General features: G+C 43.1%; 2 protein-coding genes across 4 annotated transcripts in view; one reads left to right on the top strand and one right to left on the bottom strand.

The window, feature by feature from the left end:
• The window catches only part of BTD (biotinidase), a 69,529-nt gene extending 57,366 nt beyond the window's left edge, over nucleotides 1–12,163 (bottom strand). Inside the window, exon 1 of the mRNA XM_079948031.1 lies at nucleotides 12,139–12,163. The gene's annotated coding sequence lies outside the window, so the exon portion shown is untranslated. The remainder of the gene's footprint in view (nucleotides 1–12,138) is intronic.
• Nucleotides 2,038–17,798, top strand: part of COLQ (collagen like tail subunit of asymmetric acetylcholinesterase) — a 50,040-nt gene continuing 34,279 nt past the window's right edge. Inside the window, exons 1-2 of one of the 3 annotated variants that reach the window (XM_079948015.1) lie at nucleotides 2,038–3,999; nucleotides 14,357–14,487. In XM_079948015.1, the coding sequence (XP_079804141.1) occupies nucleotides 3,630–3,999; nucleotides 14,357–14,487 (501 nt within the window). In that variant the 5' untranslated portion in view covers nucleotides 2,038–3,629. The remainder of the gene's footprint in view (nucleotides 4,000–14,356; nucleotides 14,488–17,798) is intronic. The other 2 variants (XM_079948014.1, XM_079948016.1) reach the window with 2 other exon arrangements.

Below are 17,798 nucleotides of genomic sequence, written 5' to 3'. Positions count from 1 at the left end.
TTGAAGGATAGTCCTTGAGGGAACTCCCACCTAAAGGGAATTGAGTTGCTTCTCAGTAGTCTTGTTAATTCTATATAAGTTTCTCTAAGGTCCAAAAGTTGTTTCGGGATATCTTTGTAGAATTCTGCCTTGATGCCTTGAATAACAAGTGATTTTCCAAAATGAAGGCCTAGTATTTTATCTCTCTCTTGCTTAGATCTCAAGATGATCAGACAGTCTCTGGATCTGTCCTTCCTCACCACTCTTCCCAATCTAAAAGCAGTTACAATTTTAAAGTCCTTATCTTCTTCTATTCCCCAGAACTTTGTAATTTCTAATGTCAGATAACCAATCAGGTCTTCCTGTTCAAGTTCTGGGATAGCTCTCAACCTAAGATTATTTTCCCTATTCTTCAGTTCCGTCATAGCCAGGTAGACCTGCTGTTCCTTGATCTGTTTGCGCAAGGGGTTTACCTCCACTTTTAATGCATCAACTTTCTGATTGGCTACCTCTGCTTTCTGATTGGCTTCCTCAGCCAATTTACGGTTTTCCACAGTTGCTTCCTGAATATTCCCAATTGCTTGTGTATGTTGAGCAACTTGATCAGTCAGTTTGCTAATAGTGGCTGTTGCTTGATCAATTTTGGACGAATGCTCATCTGCCTTTTTATTCAAAATTGCCAGTTGTTCCAAAATTTGCTTTAAAACTATTTCAGATTCTCCAAATGCCATATCCTTTGGTACAGTTTGTGCAACTACCTCTTCTTGTACTAGAACAGCTGGGACAGAAGATCTGCGTGGCTGAGAAGTCAAAGTTGTTTGTACTAGTTGTTTAGCTTTCGTTTTAGCCGCTCTTGCTTTCCCTGTGCCACTCATTCCAATCCTGTCTACGTGCGAAGGTTAAATTATATACAGTCCCGTGGGAAAGACATTTCCAAAAAGTAAACAACAAGGCAGCAGAAAGTCAAAACAAAATACAGTTCCCAAAGAATTGTGAATCCAAAGTCCTCCAGAGGGAGTACAATTTTACTTCAGTAGAAAGAAAGAACTGTTCCGCCATTAACATCCCAGCAGTTAAAAAACAAATTTAAAGAGAGCCTTCAGATTCCCTTAGGGTTGTAGAGCTTCCTCAATGTTGAAACAAAGTCTTAAAAGATGTGCAAGATACAGTTCCCCAAATTGTAGCTAAGCTGTAACGCTCAAATGTAGCACTTTCAGAATTGAATACACTTTCGGCAATTTGACAGCTCTTTGTTGCCCCGGCAGTCCGGGACTTTGGGCTTCTCAGTTATTCGTAAATCCACAAAGGAAAGGAGAGGTCCAATCAAAAGCCAACAAAATTAAAGCAAAATTGTCTCTTTTCAAAAGCAAAGTTCAATTGTTGCACGAAATTCCACACTTTTTACAGCCTTTTTAAAATGCTTCCAGCTTGTCAAAGTCTTTACTTTAATCCTTTAAGCACGGTAAGGAGACGGACTTCCTGGTTACGTCTCCCGCTTTCAGCCAAATTTCAATCACTTTAGTCCCAAATCTTTTTAAAATCCTCTACTCACGGGTTTGTAGTTTAGAGTCTGATGTTCCAGGAAAAAAGGTCGGTGCTCATCGGCAGCAGCCGCGCGGCTTCACTTCCGCAGAAAGAGCGATGAACTCACAGCACCGCTCCCCCTTCCACGCTCCGGAGCCCCTTACGGGGTTCCTTCTTCGTTTCTGGGGGGGCTTCTGGTGCCCGCCGAGTCCCACGGCCACAGGCTCACTCTGCCTGTGGTTTTTCTTGATGGGTCTCCGCTTTGCCGCAGCGGGCGACCCTTTCCTGCGGAGCCCCTCTTCACAGCGCGAAGAGGACCGCCATTGCCGTTTCGCGCCGCCTCCGGAAGTCCCTGGAATACCCTCTTCAGAAGTGTTTCTCAGTTACCCAGATAGGAATTAGCTTGCAATAACTGCCCCAGTCTATTAAAGCCTTATCCCAGGGGTCAGCAAACTTTTTCAGCAGGGGGCTGGTCCATTGTCCCTCAGACCTTGTGGGGGGTCAGACTATAGTGGGGGGTGGGAATGAACGAATTCCTATGCCCCACAAATAACCCAGAGATGCATTTTAAATAAAAGGGCGCATTCTACTCATGTAAAAACACTCTGATTCCCGGACCATCCATGGGCCAGATTTAGAAGGCGATTGGGCCAGATCCGGCCCCCGGGCCTTAGTTTGCCTACCCATGCCTTATCCTCAGCCAAATACTTATTTTTCCAGGCTAATGGTGAAAAGGACTAGCCTCAGTGAAAACGTGTCTTTGAACTGAAGCTTAATTTATGAACTTGCAGTTTGCTTCCAAGAACGCACAGCAATGCAGGTTTTTTGTGGTTTTGAGGACTTTCCCTACCCTCTGTTCTGGCTGCTCTTTCACTGCAGTTAAAAAGAAGTAATGCAGTGAATCAGTTTGTGGACAACCAACAGCAACCCAACTTCCCTCTGCAAGAGAATGTGGCTTGCAGCAAACCCATCAAACATTTTTTCAAAACCATCTCAAACTGCGCAGCAAACTGGATACAACAAGGACGGATGCATTAATTTAAGACCAGTTTAGATCAGCAAAGTGCAGGAAGAAAAACAAAAACCTGAATTCATTTAATTAGTGTAGGAATTGGCTTAGAAAAAAGAACATTTATAATTCCATTTTCTTTACCAGATCAGCAGAATATTAGTTCCAATTTAATAAAGGGAGCTGATTTTTTTTAAAATTACCAGTACCTTGTTTTCTTCTAAATGTCTATGTAGACACTTTCTCTTGTTCCAGAAAGCAATTAAAATGGATCAAGTATTTCACTAGGAAGTTGAGGTAACATTAATATTGTGGGTAAGCGGCCCAAATAGTTATGGAGACACAACTATTTTCTATTTCCATGCTTTTGATAGCAGAAAGGTAAGTGAAAGCAAGCTCCACAAGTTGGTACGTTTTAATGCATTCCTCCCCAAATTATTTCACAAAGGGTCCTGTGAGATGGAGAACAGTCCTAGAATGTATTTAGGAAGCACACCCTGGTGTGCTTTGAAACAAGCCTTCTTTGAACCATCCTAAAGTCATCTTCGGTGCTATTTGACACTCTCTGTACCATCTCATTGTCAATCTATCCATTAAGCTACTGAAGACCCAGAACGCTTGTAACAAAATACGGGTGGTTATTTCTGTACCATTAAAGTTTCTAATGATCATTACAGCCATAATAATGTACAATATTTAACGGCACATGGTTTCTTAAGCCTCCTGAGTCCATGCCCTCCAATGTTTCTCCAATGAAAATAGCGACGCCCTAAGGAAAAGCGGGACATTCTGGGATCAAATCAGAAGCCGGTATATCAGAAGCCAGGACTGTCTCTGGAAAATAGGGACACTTGGAGGGTCTGTGAGTCCTGAAATGAACTATATAAAGGGGAAGCAGAATATAGAAACAAGGTGTTCCTATGTCCATATCCCTAGTCAGAAACCATTCATTGGCCTGGTTGGGCCGAGGGGTGGGGTGGGAGGAGACAATGAATGAATGGAGCTTTCTCAATGATTGTCTGGTTATCAATCAGATATGTGGTTCCCAGCTCAGCTTGAAATCAACCTCCTCCTCTTCATTAGTCCTCTGACTATGTTTTAATAGCTGGTATTTGTGATGGGGGCATCTGATCCAGCGCTTGAGTTAAATATAGCCCTGTCTAGTGTAAGGAGAAGATTTAATGGGAAATGGTTGGCATTCTTTCTTACTAAAGCTCACAGAGGGAGAGAGGCAGAGACAGAGAGACATAAACATACCCAACCAGTGAGAGAGCGAAAGGGGGAAAGCAAGCAAGCAGACAAGGCAGGCAGGCAGGCAAGAGAAGGCGGTGGACAAGATATCGGCACCCTGCACATTGGAATTGTACAGCTTGCAGCCAACATGGTCATCCTCAGCCGTATTGCTTTGGGATTTTATCTCCAGCTCCTTTTCTGCTTTGCTGTATCTCAGTCCTCCTTTGTGGACAGTGTCTTCTCAATTTCAGCAGGTAAATTGCAACATTGATTTATCTCTTGGTGACTTGCCTTGCTTATCTTTGTGTGTTTAGATTTCCTTGCTGTTCTAAGCACTCGGAATCGTGGTTGGGAAATACTTTGTCCCAATGCATGCTGAATCACAAAACAATAAAAGCCAGAGGCTCCCCCCACCCCTTTTCAAATCTGTTCTTATTTTATTATTCCTGATCCTGACGTCAAGAGGCTAACATCTCCTGTTTAATACTAATGGGCTATATCACCACAAAACCGAAACTTCGTTGTTAGATAGCTATCCTGCTTTATTTCAGTGGCAAGCGATGGCTTGAAGGTCTGCGAATTTGCAGAGACGCAAATGAAGTCGATGAGAGGAGGATGAATCACAATGTATGTCCGTTTCTGTTAACACAGCCTTGACCTCATCCACTGTTGCTGGACTTGTGCTGGATGCTAGCACAGTAAACATCTTCTGGCTAGTGCAGTGGCACTAACAAATACTCAGATGACTTTCATAGCGAACAAAAGCCCACTGCATGGAAAAAAACACCCCGGGTTGGCAGGAGGCAAAGGGCATGGATTGCCTGACTGCAGGGAATCCTATTTTCCACTTTAATCCAACAGGTTTCCCTTCAGCTGTGCGTTCTGGGAAGGAGACCAGGAGACTTGCCACAGGTCTGTACATTTTAAAGGCAAACTTCACAGCAATATGAAAGAGGCAGCTCTGTCTTTTTCCAGCATTCCTGTTACTGAATGCAATGTTATTGAAAGGGGAAGCCTTTAAAGAATCAAGTTTGAGGTGGCTGTTGTATAAGACTTTAAATTAGGGGCAATGCCAGGCCTAGGAGACCGAGGAGACCCTCAGGCCTGTCTCCAGACCACATCACCTTTCCCACATGTCAGACCTCTCGGTAGTCCTGCTCCATGCCCTCTCAAGTGTGTTTGCTTGGCTGGAATGAGATTGTGCCTCTCGTTTGCCCGCGTGGAGGTGTGTACATAGAAACCTCTGTGTTTTGTGAAGCTTATTGTGTTGTACAAAGCGAAGAGTCACATCAATTGCTCCAGCTCACGGTGTCTCTGGCCATTTGTGCCTCTGGCCGCACCAAAGAATAATCTGTCATGGCTCTTGCCCATGAGAGAATATAGCCCTCAGGCTGAAGAAAGGTCTGCATCCCTGCTTTAGGTTTCTAGCATTGTTCTTATAGGATTGTATGCTTTTAATAATAATAATAATAATAATCCGGGGGCTTTCAAAACTGCAATAGAATGACAGTGCTACAATGATTTAAGCTTCCCTTTGCTGCATTGTGAATTAATAGATCTTTATGGAGATATGATAATTCAAAATAACGAAAACATGTGTCATTAGAAACACAGTGAAAATAAATCCAGAACAAATGCAGCAGACTAAAAATAGTGGTCTAATAGGGCTTTCTTAAAAGACATTGATATTTGCACCAGCTATGTAAAACAGTTGTTTCAGCCAACCGCATCCTCCCATTTGGTGTTCATTCACAAAACTTGCGTGAATGTTGCAACAGACAAGAGACAGAAGAACTGCATTGCAAACTTTGGAGAAATGGGGATTTGTTGATGGTAAGGATGGACAGTTCATAGCCCTGAGGTTGAACCCAGCTTCAAGATGTTTCCCACTTGGTCCCCAACGTAAATCCAATTCCCAAGTATCCCGCACATAAGGTAAAAGGTAAAGGTAAAGGTACCCCTGCCCATACGGGCCAGTCTTGACAGACTCTGGGGTTGTGCGCCCATCTCACTTAAGAGGCCAGGGGCCAGCGCTGTCCGGAGACACTTCCAGGTCACGTGGCCAGCGTGACATCGCTGCTCTGGCGAGCCAGAGTCGCACAGGGAAACGCCGTTTACCTTCCCGCTGGTAAGCGGTCCCTATTTATCTACTTGCACCCGGAGGTGCTTTCGAACTGCTAGGTTGGCAGGCGCTGGGACCGAGCAGCGGGAGCGCACCCCGCCGCAGGGATTCGAACCGCCGACCTTTCGATCGGCAAGCCCTAGGCGCTGAGGCTTTAACCCACAGCGCCACCTGCATCCCTATCCCGCACATAGACGTAGACAAATGGCTCTTTGCCATCTTCTCCTACTCACTGTGATCAGCAGGAGAGATTCTTCCTCTTTATTATGTGACTCGCCCAGTTTCTCCTGTGCAAGTGACACAGAGAAATTGGCTCTATTGCTCTGAGAAGAGAAGGTTCAACTTCACTGCCACATGTTAGGTGTGGTAATGCAACCTCCTATGCCTTAGGTCAAGTTAGGGCCACCTGTGTGCTAGCCATGAACCCTCCTGTTTCATTGCATATGGGTCACCAGAATACCAAGGCAAAGTGTGTGCTCTACAATGATGGCAGGGGCTCTCAGGGGTGATCATGTCAATGGCTCTGGGCATCTCACTGTTCCACAAGAGACTCAACAGGAGGGCTAACCATGGTAGTTGTAGCAGCAGCGAGGAAGCAGTGAGATAGAGAAGTTTAACTCTTCCTGCCATACTCTTTCTCTACACACACACGCACACACACACACGCACACACACACAGAGAGAGAGACACATCATCTCATAGGTTGCTATCTACATTTTAACGGATGCTCCCATTGTTTTCAGTAGAGGCTTCCCTTGAAATGCAAATGGTTAAAAAGTAAAGGTAAAGGACCCCTGGATGGTTACGTCCAGTTAAAGGTGACTGGGGTTGTGGCGCTCATCTTGCTTTCAGGCCGAGGGAGCCGCTGTTTTTCCACAGACAGCTTTCCGGGTCATGTGAGCAGCATGACTAAACCGCTTTGGCGCGACGGAACACCGTGACGGAAACCAGAGTGCATGGAAACGCCGTTTACCTTCCCACTGCAGCAGTACCTATTTATCTACTTGCACTGGTGTGCTTTTGAACTGCTAGGTTGGCAGGAGCTGGGACAGAGCAACAGGAGCTCACTCTGTTGTAGGGATTCGAACCATTGACTGGCAAGCCCAAGAGGCTCTGGTTTAGACCACAGAGGTGATTTTTAGGGGAGGGTGAGAAAGAGTCCTGAGGCTGCTCAGATTTCCCTGCAGCTGTTATTTACCATATTTTTCACTCTATAAGACGCACCAGACCACAAGACGCACCTAGTTTTTGGAGGAGGAAAACAAGAAAAAAAATATTCTGAATCTCAGAAGCCAGAACAGCAAGAGGGATCGCTGCACAGTGAAAGCAGCAATCCCTCTTGCTGTTCTGACTTCTGTGATACCTGTGCAGCCTTCATTCGCTTGATAAGCCACACACACATCCCCCCTTTCTTTTTAGGAGGAAAAAAGTGAGTCTTATAGAGCAAAAAATATGGTACATAGCAAAAACCATGCACATTAATTGCAAACACACCATTATCGTCTAGTTTTTGACCCTTAGTCGCTGGGTGAAGCCAGTGGTCCATCAAGCTTAACTCAATTCAAAATGTGGCTTCTGTTTTTTAAAAAGGAGTTGACCAATGCTCCGCGATTTATGTCACAACAGGTTTTTTGTTTTCCTCTTCATTGAATTTGGGGTAGACAGCAATCCTTTTGAGGCCTTTGAAAGTGCGTCAACTCATCTCATGGAGTGCAGAGAAGGATCATGGTGGCAGACCTTGTCTGGTGTCATGGTGGCAGGATATGGCCAGCAGGCTCAATTCTGATTCTCTTCCATTTGTCAAGTTTTTCATAACATCTGAATTAGGATAATTATTGTTTTATGTGTATTTGGGCTTATCATCTGATAAATGTTCGATGTATTGTAGTAGATGTCACTCAGCAGGAGGGGAGTCTCTGTTTATTTTAGTGTGATTTCTAGTATACTTTAATACTCATTTGTGTCTTTCATTGGCATGAGCCTGGAGTCCCAGATAATTATTTCTATCTGGCAACTAAAGGAAGCTTCCTTTTGGAAGACACTAGTTTAAACACTGTGCTTGCCAAGGGTAAGCCTAGGGTAAGCCCCATCGTACGAAACGGCCACACCATTCCTGAATGATGACTTGTCTTTCCCATCGTTACAAAAATACTCTCAGCTATTTTCCAGATATAATTGAAAAACAGTGGCCTTAGGGGCCTTTTTATTATTGTCCCCTAATGTCTCCCCATGGCAACCTATGTCACAAACAAAGAGGCTTCGACCACGGCATGGCGGTAACTAAGTGATCAGAAGAAAACAATATGGGAGCAACCGAGTTGTTGCTTTGCATGGGATGTCACTGTAAAGAAGGGGCATTTAGGTCTTGCTCTGGAAAAGAAATGTGCAAACTTGCAAAGTATAATTTCCCTACCTTTCACCCGACTCCACCTCTCTGGCAGGATATGGCCATGCTCTTCCTGGAAATGATCCTCTCAGCTCCGGCCGACTGGATTTCTTGGTGCTGCTGAAGCATCGTTTTTAAGAGGAAATGTTTCTGGGTGTTATATATTGCAAGATCAAACACATGACTGCAAGTTTGCGTTTCCACATGGTTATGTAGCAGTTAGCAACAGTTGGGAGCAAAACAACAGGTCCTGAGGTGTGAACATGCACAGACAAGCCTTTTAATATATTTTATCTGGGGGGCATCTCTTTCTAAAAATATAATCATTACGGTACTGTACCTTGATGGTTTCTTCTTATGCGTTATTTTTTAATCCTGTGGTACATGGTGCTATGATCCATGTTATCCTGTTATGTAAAATTATTACGAGAGATGCGATTGAGCAATTTAGGACATTTTGCACGGGGACAGGGGGCTTAATGTGGGTTGCCCAGGCTGAATGTCAAGAGGATTCGCCAGAACAGTGGTGAAGCAGCCATTTTTAAAATTTGGTTTAGGATTTTGAGGGACTGGACTGATTTTGAGGGACTGGACCAATGCTGCCTGGCTGTGTACAGTCTGGTGGGGTCATGTAATGCTACCTGCTGGTTTTTAAATACAACCAGGGCGGATAAAAATCAATGATTATTTTTTAAAAAATCAGATTTTTTGATTTAAATAGAATTTTTAAAATAAAATGCTTTTGGAGGAAAAAATCTTTCTAAAGATAGTTTTCCATTTATGTCACATTATACTCCAAAGGCTATTCATCAGGAAATAAGGATTTGTTTTACGCTTTTCATGTGAGCTCAAACTCAGTCTAAGTTGTTTTTAATTGTTTAACATTAGTTAACAAACATGGATACATATGCTATAATGTTATTGTTTTAGTTCAATAAATTCTTTAAATTGTTATTAAGGAAATGATTATTTTTCTCCTTCCAGTGAACTACAGCAGAAAAGTTGTCCAAATATAAACAGTTAACTTATTAAACCTCACAATAATTTCTACACTTGATCTTAGCCAAAAGGCCGAGAAGCGATTAAACCTCACAATAATTTCATAACTATCGGTCTGTGCATTTCTAATTGTATAACCAAATCAGTAATTTTTGATATAACTGTTAAAACTACTCTGGAAATTTATTATTCCAAAAATGAAACCTTCATCTGGTTGTAAATATTAAGGTTATACCAGCAAGAATGAGTCTTTCTGTGTAAAAAAATTAAAAATTAAATCAAGTCTTACTGACTCATGATTTAAATCGTGATTTAAATTGATTTGATTTAAATCAAATCCACCCTGAATACAACCATACATGACAAAGATATCCCAAGTCTCTAGTGTGCTCTCTGTCAAGGAAATCTCACATTTGGAAGAGGCAGACTTTAAGGAGGAGTGGAAACCTTTGCTTGGATATTTAAAGAACTATTGCAAACATGTAAAAACGTGGGTAGTTTTAGAAAGGTAAGGGTGTGTTCACTGGGCTCTAAGGTGGTAATGTTACCGGTAAGTTGTTGGATATTCCTGTTGCCTTTTCCCCTAGCTGCTCACATCAGCAGGGCTTCATTGGTGCGAGATTCGTTTCTGTTTATGTTCCCACCAGGGCACATTGACAGGGTGGGGATGTCTTTATGCCACACCTGATCAATGCGTGCTTGTGGCGTTGTCATCAATGCATGCTCACTGGTGTTGGGGCGAGTTGAGGCACAAGAGGGCAAGCAAATGTCCAGGTTTCTAATGGGAGGTAGGGATAGCATGTTGTTTGTTTTGGTACAATATGTTTATTTATGGAGAGAGAGAGGGAGGGAGAGAGAGAGAGAGAGAGAGAGAGAGAGAGAATGAATGAATGAATGAATGAATGGACAATTTGCTATTACTTACTGGCTGCTGACTTGGCTGTCTCACTTTGTCTAGCAGTTTTGGCCTTCAGGAAGGGTAGAGATGACCTCTTTCACTTTATCCTTTGTCCTTTTCACTTTGTCCTTTCCTTTACCTTTTTTTTTTTAAGCTGTTTATTTGAAAAACTATTTTTCAAGTATATTGATATACACTAGTGGCCAAAATTGTCCTTTACCTTTTTTTTTTTTAAAGCTATTTATTTGAAAACCAATTTCTCAAGTATATCGATATGCACTAGTGGCCAAAATTGTGGAAACTAAAGAAACTAATTGAGGTAACTAAAGAAACTTGTTAGTCAGAAGCAACCCAGCAATAAAACCCAATTAATAGAGGCAATAATTCAATCTTGGTTTCACATTATTACAGCTGCAGAACAAAACAAAAAACTTGGTTCACTCCATGAGAAGGCATTATAAGGCCATAATTAAAGCTAAAGGTTACCCAGCTAAGTGTTAACTGACATGCTGAGAATTTTTGTATATCTCATTTTTTCCCTCTATGTGTTTCACGTTTCTTCTTTATGACTGCTGTTGTAATAAAGTATTGCAAAAAGAAGCAGATGGCGCAACTCGTGACTGCCGTGGTAAAGTGTTCCGATGATGAGCGGCAAAACACCTGGATTATTGATTCTGTATCTTGTATATAGTAACTTGTGAGTCTGCTGTAGCTGGACCATAAAGAAGGCTGATCGCCGAAGGATTGATGCTTTTGAATTATGGTGCTGGAGGAGACTCTTGAGAGTCCCATGGACTGCAAGAAGATCAAACCTATCCATTCTGAAGGAAATCAGCCCTGAGTGCTCACTGGAAGGACAGATCGTGAAGCTGAGGCTCCAATACTTTGGCCACCTCATGAGAAGAGAAGACTCCCTGGAAAAGACCCTGATGTTGGGAAAGATGGAGGGCACAAGGAGAAGGGGACGACAGAGGACGAGATGGTTGGACAGTGTTCTCGAAGCTACCAGCATGAGTTTGACCAAACTGTGGGAGGCAGTGGAAGACAGGAGTGCCTGGCGTGCTCTGGTCCATGGGGTCACGAAGAGTCGGACACAACTAAATGACTAAACAACAACAACAAGTAACCAAGTTACTAGTGAGCAGCATTTTGTTCCTGTTCATCCAGTCAGCTTGCAACCAGATACTTCCAGAAACTCTGTATATCCTCTGCAATATTCAACAGGAAACACACTTTTCCCAAAAGGTTTCCACAGTTTTGGCCACTGGTGTAATATTGCAGATAATACTGTAAGAGCTGCACTGTAGCTACTACAGCAAAGTTGCCCAGCTATGGACCCCATTCACCCTTAGGCCCATCCAGCAAGAAAAGACCATGGTTCTGCACAGTGCCAGATTTACGTACAAGCTAAACAAGCTATAGCTTAGGGCCCTCCCATCAGAATGTAAAAAATTACAAAAATGTAAAGGACAAAAAAACCTGGATGTACATTTCCAAAATATAAGATAAAAAAAATGAAATAAACCCTACATACAGCAACAGTGTCTTGTGTTGTGTATGGACCTATTAGGTCCATAAATTAAAAGGTAAAGGGACCCCTGACCATTAGGTCCAGTCATGACCGACTCTGGGGTTGCGGTGCTCATCTCGCTTTATTGGCCGAGGGAGCCGGTGGCCAGCATGACTAAGCCACTTCTGGCGAACCAGAGCAGCACACCGAAATGCCATTTACCTTCCTGCTGGAGCGGTACCTATTTATCTACTTGCACTTTAACGTGCTTTCGAACTGCTAGGTTGGCAGGAGCAGGGACCGAGCAACGGGAGCTCACCCCTTCGCAGGGATTCGAACCGCCGACCTTCTGATTGGCAAGTCCTAGGCTCTGTGTTTTAACCCACAAGTCCATAAATTACCATATATTCAACACAAAAAAACAGCGACAATTTGTTATGGACAAAGGACAGCTGGACATATAAAGGGCCCCATTACCTTCAGTAGCTTAGGGCCTCATCAAACCTAAATCCGGCCCTGGTTCTGCATAGTCTGTGAGAGAACAGTAGGGCAGCATCTGAGATAAAGTCAGGGAACTCCTGGAATTGATACTGAGCCATAGGAAAGCACAGATGCTACTGAGTACATGATCATAGCAGTTATATTATACGTTGGCCTTTTAATAGCAGTTACTCATTTGTCTTGTGACTGCACTGAATTTCAGCTTGGAAAGGTTGCCGGGGTTTCTCTGAGCAGGTGGAAGAGTTGAAACGATTTTTCAGTGATGCTTTATTGCCACGGGCTCACCGAAACTGCAGCTCTGCACAGAGGCCAAAAATCCTGGTCCTACATACTGGCTATAATTGAAAACAACAACAAGTGGGCCCGGGTAGTAGGCATGCATGACAAAACCATAACACATTTCTTTTCAAAAGTGTGTGTGCAATCTGTCGCTATTTTGTGGGAGGGATTCAAGTGTACAATGGAATTCTGTGTTTAAGCAAATAAAGTGGATTTTGAAGCACTCAGTTGCTTTGGCACAACAAAGTCTCCTTATCTCCCCACCGTATCCCCATACTTTTTGTGGTTAGTAAAGTGATGGAGGGACGCGGGTGGCGCTGTGGGTAAAACCTCAGTGCCTAGGACTTGCTGATCATATGGTCGGCGGTTCGAATCCCCGCAATGGGGTGAGCTCCCGTCGTTCGGTCCCAGCTCCTGCCCACCTAGCAGTTCAGAAGCACTCTTAAGTGCAAGTAGATAAATAGGGACCACTTTATAGCGGGAAGGTAAACGGCGTTTCTGTGTGCTGCACTGGTGCTGGCTCGCCAGCTGCAGTTTCGTCACACTGGCCACGTGACCCGGAAGTGTCTTTGGACGGCGCTGGCTCACGGCCTCTAGAGCAAGATGAGCACGCAACCCTAGAGTCGGACATGACTGGCCGTACGGGCAGGGGTACCTTTACCTTTACCTTAAAGTGATGGAAGAATGCATGAAAAAGCGTGGGATGAATGCAGAAAGATTTATAAATACTACACAAGCAAATCAAGGTGGATTCAGAATGAATGGTCATCATTGTATAACCTCCCCACAAACAAATCAGAACAAATACTTGGTAAAGATTAGGGTAAATATTATCTAACCCGCATGTAAACTTTGTGGAAGCAATTCAGGATGAATAATGAATAACAGGTTGTCTGGAGATGCCCTTAGTAACTCTGATTGGTATTGATGACAGCGCTGTTGCTGTTAAGAAGCATTAAAAAAGACACATATCATCATAGCAAATATTCCAGAAGTGTTGTAATTCATTTAATCTATGTTTTGCCTTTCTGTATAAAATATATTCCAGGGGACTTCCAAGAAACACAACTGAAACAAGTAAACAATACTAAGCAACAATGTAAAACAAGAGGAATTTCACAAAATGTGGGCGATTGCCAATGTTTGTCATGCTCACAGTCGACCCATTTAATCGACAAGCTTATGTTGATTTCAGGGGTCTGCTCTGAGTGTGACTTTGTTGGAGATCACCTACTATCATTTTAGGCAAAAAGACAGCAAGCTGGGGCAAAACTGTTTATGCTTCCTGTCTGAAGGCCAGCAATGACAGGGTCAAGATTATGGTCCTGTGGATCTCAGAAACGGCGCAGCAAGACTTGGCTGTAGCAGAGAGGGCGCCATTTGTGTTCAGGGCTTGCCAATCAGAAAGTTGGTGCTTCGAATCCCCGCGACGGGGTGAGCTCCCGTTGCTCTGTCCCAGCTCCTGCCAACCTAGCAATTCCACAGCAGACCAGTGCGAGTAGATAAATAGGTACTGCTGTGGTGGGGAGGTAAACGGGTTTCCATGCGCTCTGGCACGCATCACCGTCCTCCATGCACCAGCAGCAGTTTAGTCATGCTGGCCACATGACCCAGAAAGCCGTCTGTGGAAAAACGCCGGCTCCTTCGGCCTGAAAACGAGTTGAGCGCCACAACCCCATAGTCCCCTTTGACTGGACTTAACCGTCCAGGGGTCCTTTACCTTTTACCTTTTCAGGTAGCAAAATATTGTGGACTGTCACTGGAGGATTTCTTAGCTGCCATAGTTGGCAAAACCTTGAGTGGTGGGAGTGCATTTCTGTGGTGCAAACATGCTGAATTTTATTGTGCTTGATTTAAAGAATCGTAATTAATTCTTAGCCCGTAATTAATAGACAAGTATTTTTTCCCCCAACAGCCTTCCCTTGCTTGAACCAGAAGAAGCAGGTTAATAACAACAGAGTGTGCTCATTTCTTGCCATCCCTCCTCCTCCTCCACCGCCACCGCCATTATTTCCTCCACCACACTTCAGGCAGGGATGGAATTCTGTAAGTATGGCTTTAAGTGTTTTTTCCTGTAAGCACAGCTTATCCTTCCTTAGCAGTTCCAAGAAACTGCCCTGCCACAGACTTGATGACCAGAGATGTAATGTATCAGAGGTGCAAAATGCAATCTGTTCAATGGTCTGGGGTTGCTTGTGGGCACATCTGGAATTCTGAGAGAAAACATGGCTAACATCCCCACTGGCTGCCTTCACCCCCCCCCCCCAGCCCCAGACAACTAGAACATGGGTAGGCAAACTAAGGCCCAGGGGCCGGATCCGGCCCAATCACCTTCTAAATCCGGTCTGTGGACGGTCTGTGAATCAGTGTGTTTTTACATGAGTAGAATGTGTCCTTTTATTGAAAATGCATCTCTGGGTTATTTGTGGGGCCTGCCTGGTTTAACATGAGTAGACTGTGCGCTTTTATTTAAAATGCATCTCTGGGTATTTGTGGGGTATAGGAATTCCTTCATTATTTTTTTTTTCAAAATATAGTCCGCCCCCCCACAAGGTCTGAGGGACAGTGGACCGGCCCCCTGCTGAAAAAGTTCGCTGACCCCTGAACTAAAAAGACAAAGTGTGTTCACACATGCACAGAAAACAGAGAGAGAAAGAGACTTTGCTTTACCATGGAGTGGGCAAAATGGATCCTCTTTAACTGGTATGATTTTACACAGGGTGCTCAAAAATTATGATGGGATTTAAGCTTGCATATTTAGACTTCACAACAAAATCTATAGATCCAGTGCTTGCCAGCACCTCCAAAAACATGGATCCAAGGCACTGATACTCATGGATGCTGTTGATTTTTACATACCTAAATGTTGATTTTTACAACAGAACCAACTAAAAACCCACCAAAACCCACACATCTGTAGGCAGCGACATAACCTTGGATGGTATTTTGAGGCAATGCAGTTCTCCAGGCAAGCCGTGTTTACAAAAATGCATATATTAGTGAAAATTATGCATAAAAATGAATATTTTAGTGAAAATAATGAAAGTGCATTATATGAGGGTAAATTGCTTGCAAAAAAAATGTGTATAATAGTCAAAGCTGCATACAGACATGTGTTTATTGGAGAAATTCATACTAAAATACGGATGAATGTTTATGAGGATTTTCAAAAAGAAAATTCGCAGATTGCTACAGAAATGTGAAGAGCCAGTTTTAAGATTGGAAAACTGAGGGAACTGAAAAAACCAAAGTTGATAGATCCTTCCCCCCTTAGCCAGGCTTCTTGTTTCACACTAATGCTGTACTTACGCCCACTGGCGCTAATGCCCTATCATCACCCAGTGAGTGTCATTATCAATCAATCAATCAATCAATTTATTGTACCCTACCCACTCAGGGCGTCTTCCAACATAATATAAAAGAACGCAACATAACATCAAATATTAAAAGCTTCCCAAAACAGGGCTGCCTTTGGATGTCATAGAATAATTTATCTCTTTGACATCTATAGATAAGATTGTGCCGCAAATGTACAAGGTACAGGTTTGAGGGTCGGAGGTGGGTCAAAAAATATGCTTCATGTCATGAATACATGTGTACATGTAGCTGCCATATATTGTAAAAGCTTCTTGTGATTTCTGAGGCTTCCTACGTTCGTAACCCTACCTTCCCTCAACTTTCAGTACATGGTCCATAAAAGTTTGACCTAACGTACCTAACATGTCACACAACATAGCATTTGTGTCGGTCATTAGGCTTCTAATGTATAAGGGAAGGATGACATAGACTCAAATTCTGTTGGCACATGGATCTCCAATTATTGGAATACCAAGGTGACCCTGTTTCTTGACAAAATGTTCTGTGAGACAGTTCAGCTCCTGATATATTTTGCACGGTTGCCTATTGGAATTTTCCCCACTCCCTTATATGATATTAGTTTTAATACCTCTAGAGCTGCAAACCTGTTGTGTAATTTCCTGGCAGTCACTTGGCATTTTATCGCAAGTGAAGGCAGATGACAAAGAACTGTACAAAATCAATCTCTCTCCCTCCCTTTTATACCACTCACTCAATCAGTCACTCTCGCTGTAACTGCTAGGTCGAAATTTAGAGCATACGTATTGGGAAGAAGTCCAGTAAATGAAGTAATGCCATTCTTCGTAAAATCTGTATAAAGAAGCTGAGAATTTCAAGTCAGACAGCATCATTGAACTTTGTGCCAAGGGTACATAATGTGAAATAAAGCAAATTAAGATGCAACTCAAAAGCTGGCTGCTGAGGGTTTTTGAATGTGGCTGTGGAGTACGTGCCTTTGCTGGAGTGGAGAGGGAGGTGGAAGTCTGGGTTTGGCCACTGAGACCATATAACACCAGTCCTGAAAGACCTACATTGGCTTCCAGTACGTTTCTGAGCACAATTCAAAGTGTTGGCGCTGACCTTTAAAGCGTAAACTGCCTCAGCCCAGGATACCTGAAGGAGCGTCTCCACCCCCATCGTTCTGCCTGGATGCTGAGGTCCAGCTCCGAGGTCCTTCTGGTGGTTCCCTCACTGCAAAAAGTGAAGCTACAGGGAACCAAGCAGAGGGCCTTCTCGACAGTGGCGCCCGCTGTGTGAAACGCCCTCCCATCAGATGTCAAGGAAATAAACAAATATCTGACTTTTAGAAGACATCTGAAGGCAACCTTGTTTAGGGAAGTTTTTAATGTTTGATGTTTTATAATGTTTTTAATATTCTGTTGGGAGCCACCCAGAGTGGCTTGGGAAACCCAGCCAGATGGGTGGTGGTATAAATAAATAAATTATTGTGTGTATATACAGTGGTACCTTGGGTTAAGTTCTTAACCTGAAACTGTTCTTAACCTGAAGCACCACTTTGGCTAATGGGGCCTTCAGCTGTTGCTGCACCGCCGCTGCCCGATTTCTGTTTTCATTTTTTTATTATTATTTTTTATTAATAACTCTCCAATATGGGCCACATTGTTATCATGCCAAATCATAATACAATTTATACAGCTAATTATACATTCCAAATTCAACAAATTTGGTGACTTCCCGTGTTCTGATCATCCGGAGATCATTATTCCTAAATCCTGCATATAAGCTCATATATAATCCAAATACAGCAATTCCGATCTTGAGCCTTTCTTCTATTTTTGCAGCCACTGATGTAATGACTTCACTCGTATTCAAAAAACCCATCTCCATTAACTTGCAAGCCTGTAGTTTTCTGTGTAAAATATTTTTTCCTATTATTATTATTATTATTATTATTATTATTATTATTATATATTATATTATATGTAAGTGGGGTCGCACTTAGGCCGTCAGAGACCTCCAGTGCACCCACAAAAAAACTC

Source organism: Podarcis cretensis (assembly GCF_951804945.1).
Source record: "Podarcis cretensis genome assembly, chromosome: 12".
Taxonomy (NCBI): domain Eukaryota; kingdom Metazoa; phylum Chordata; class Lepidosauria; order Squamata; family Lacertidae; genus Podarcis; species Podarcis cretensis.
Note: the sequence above shows the minus strand (reverse complement) of the source record. Positions and strands in the feature narration are given on the sequence as shown.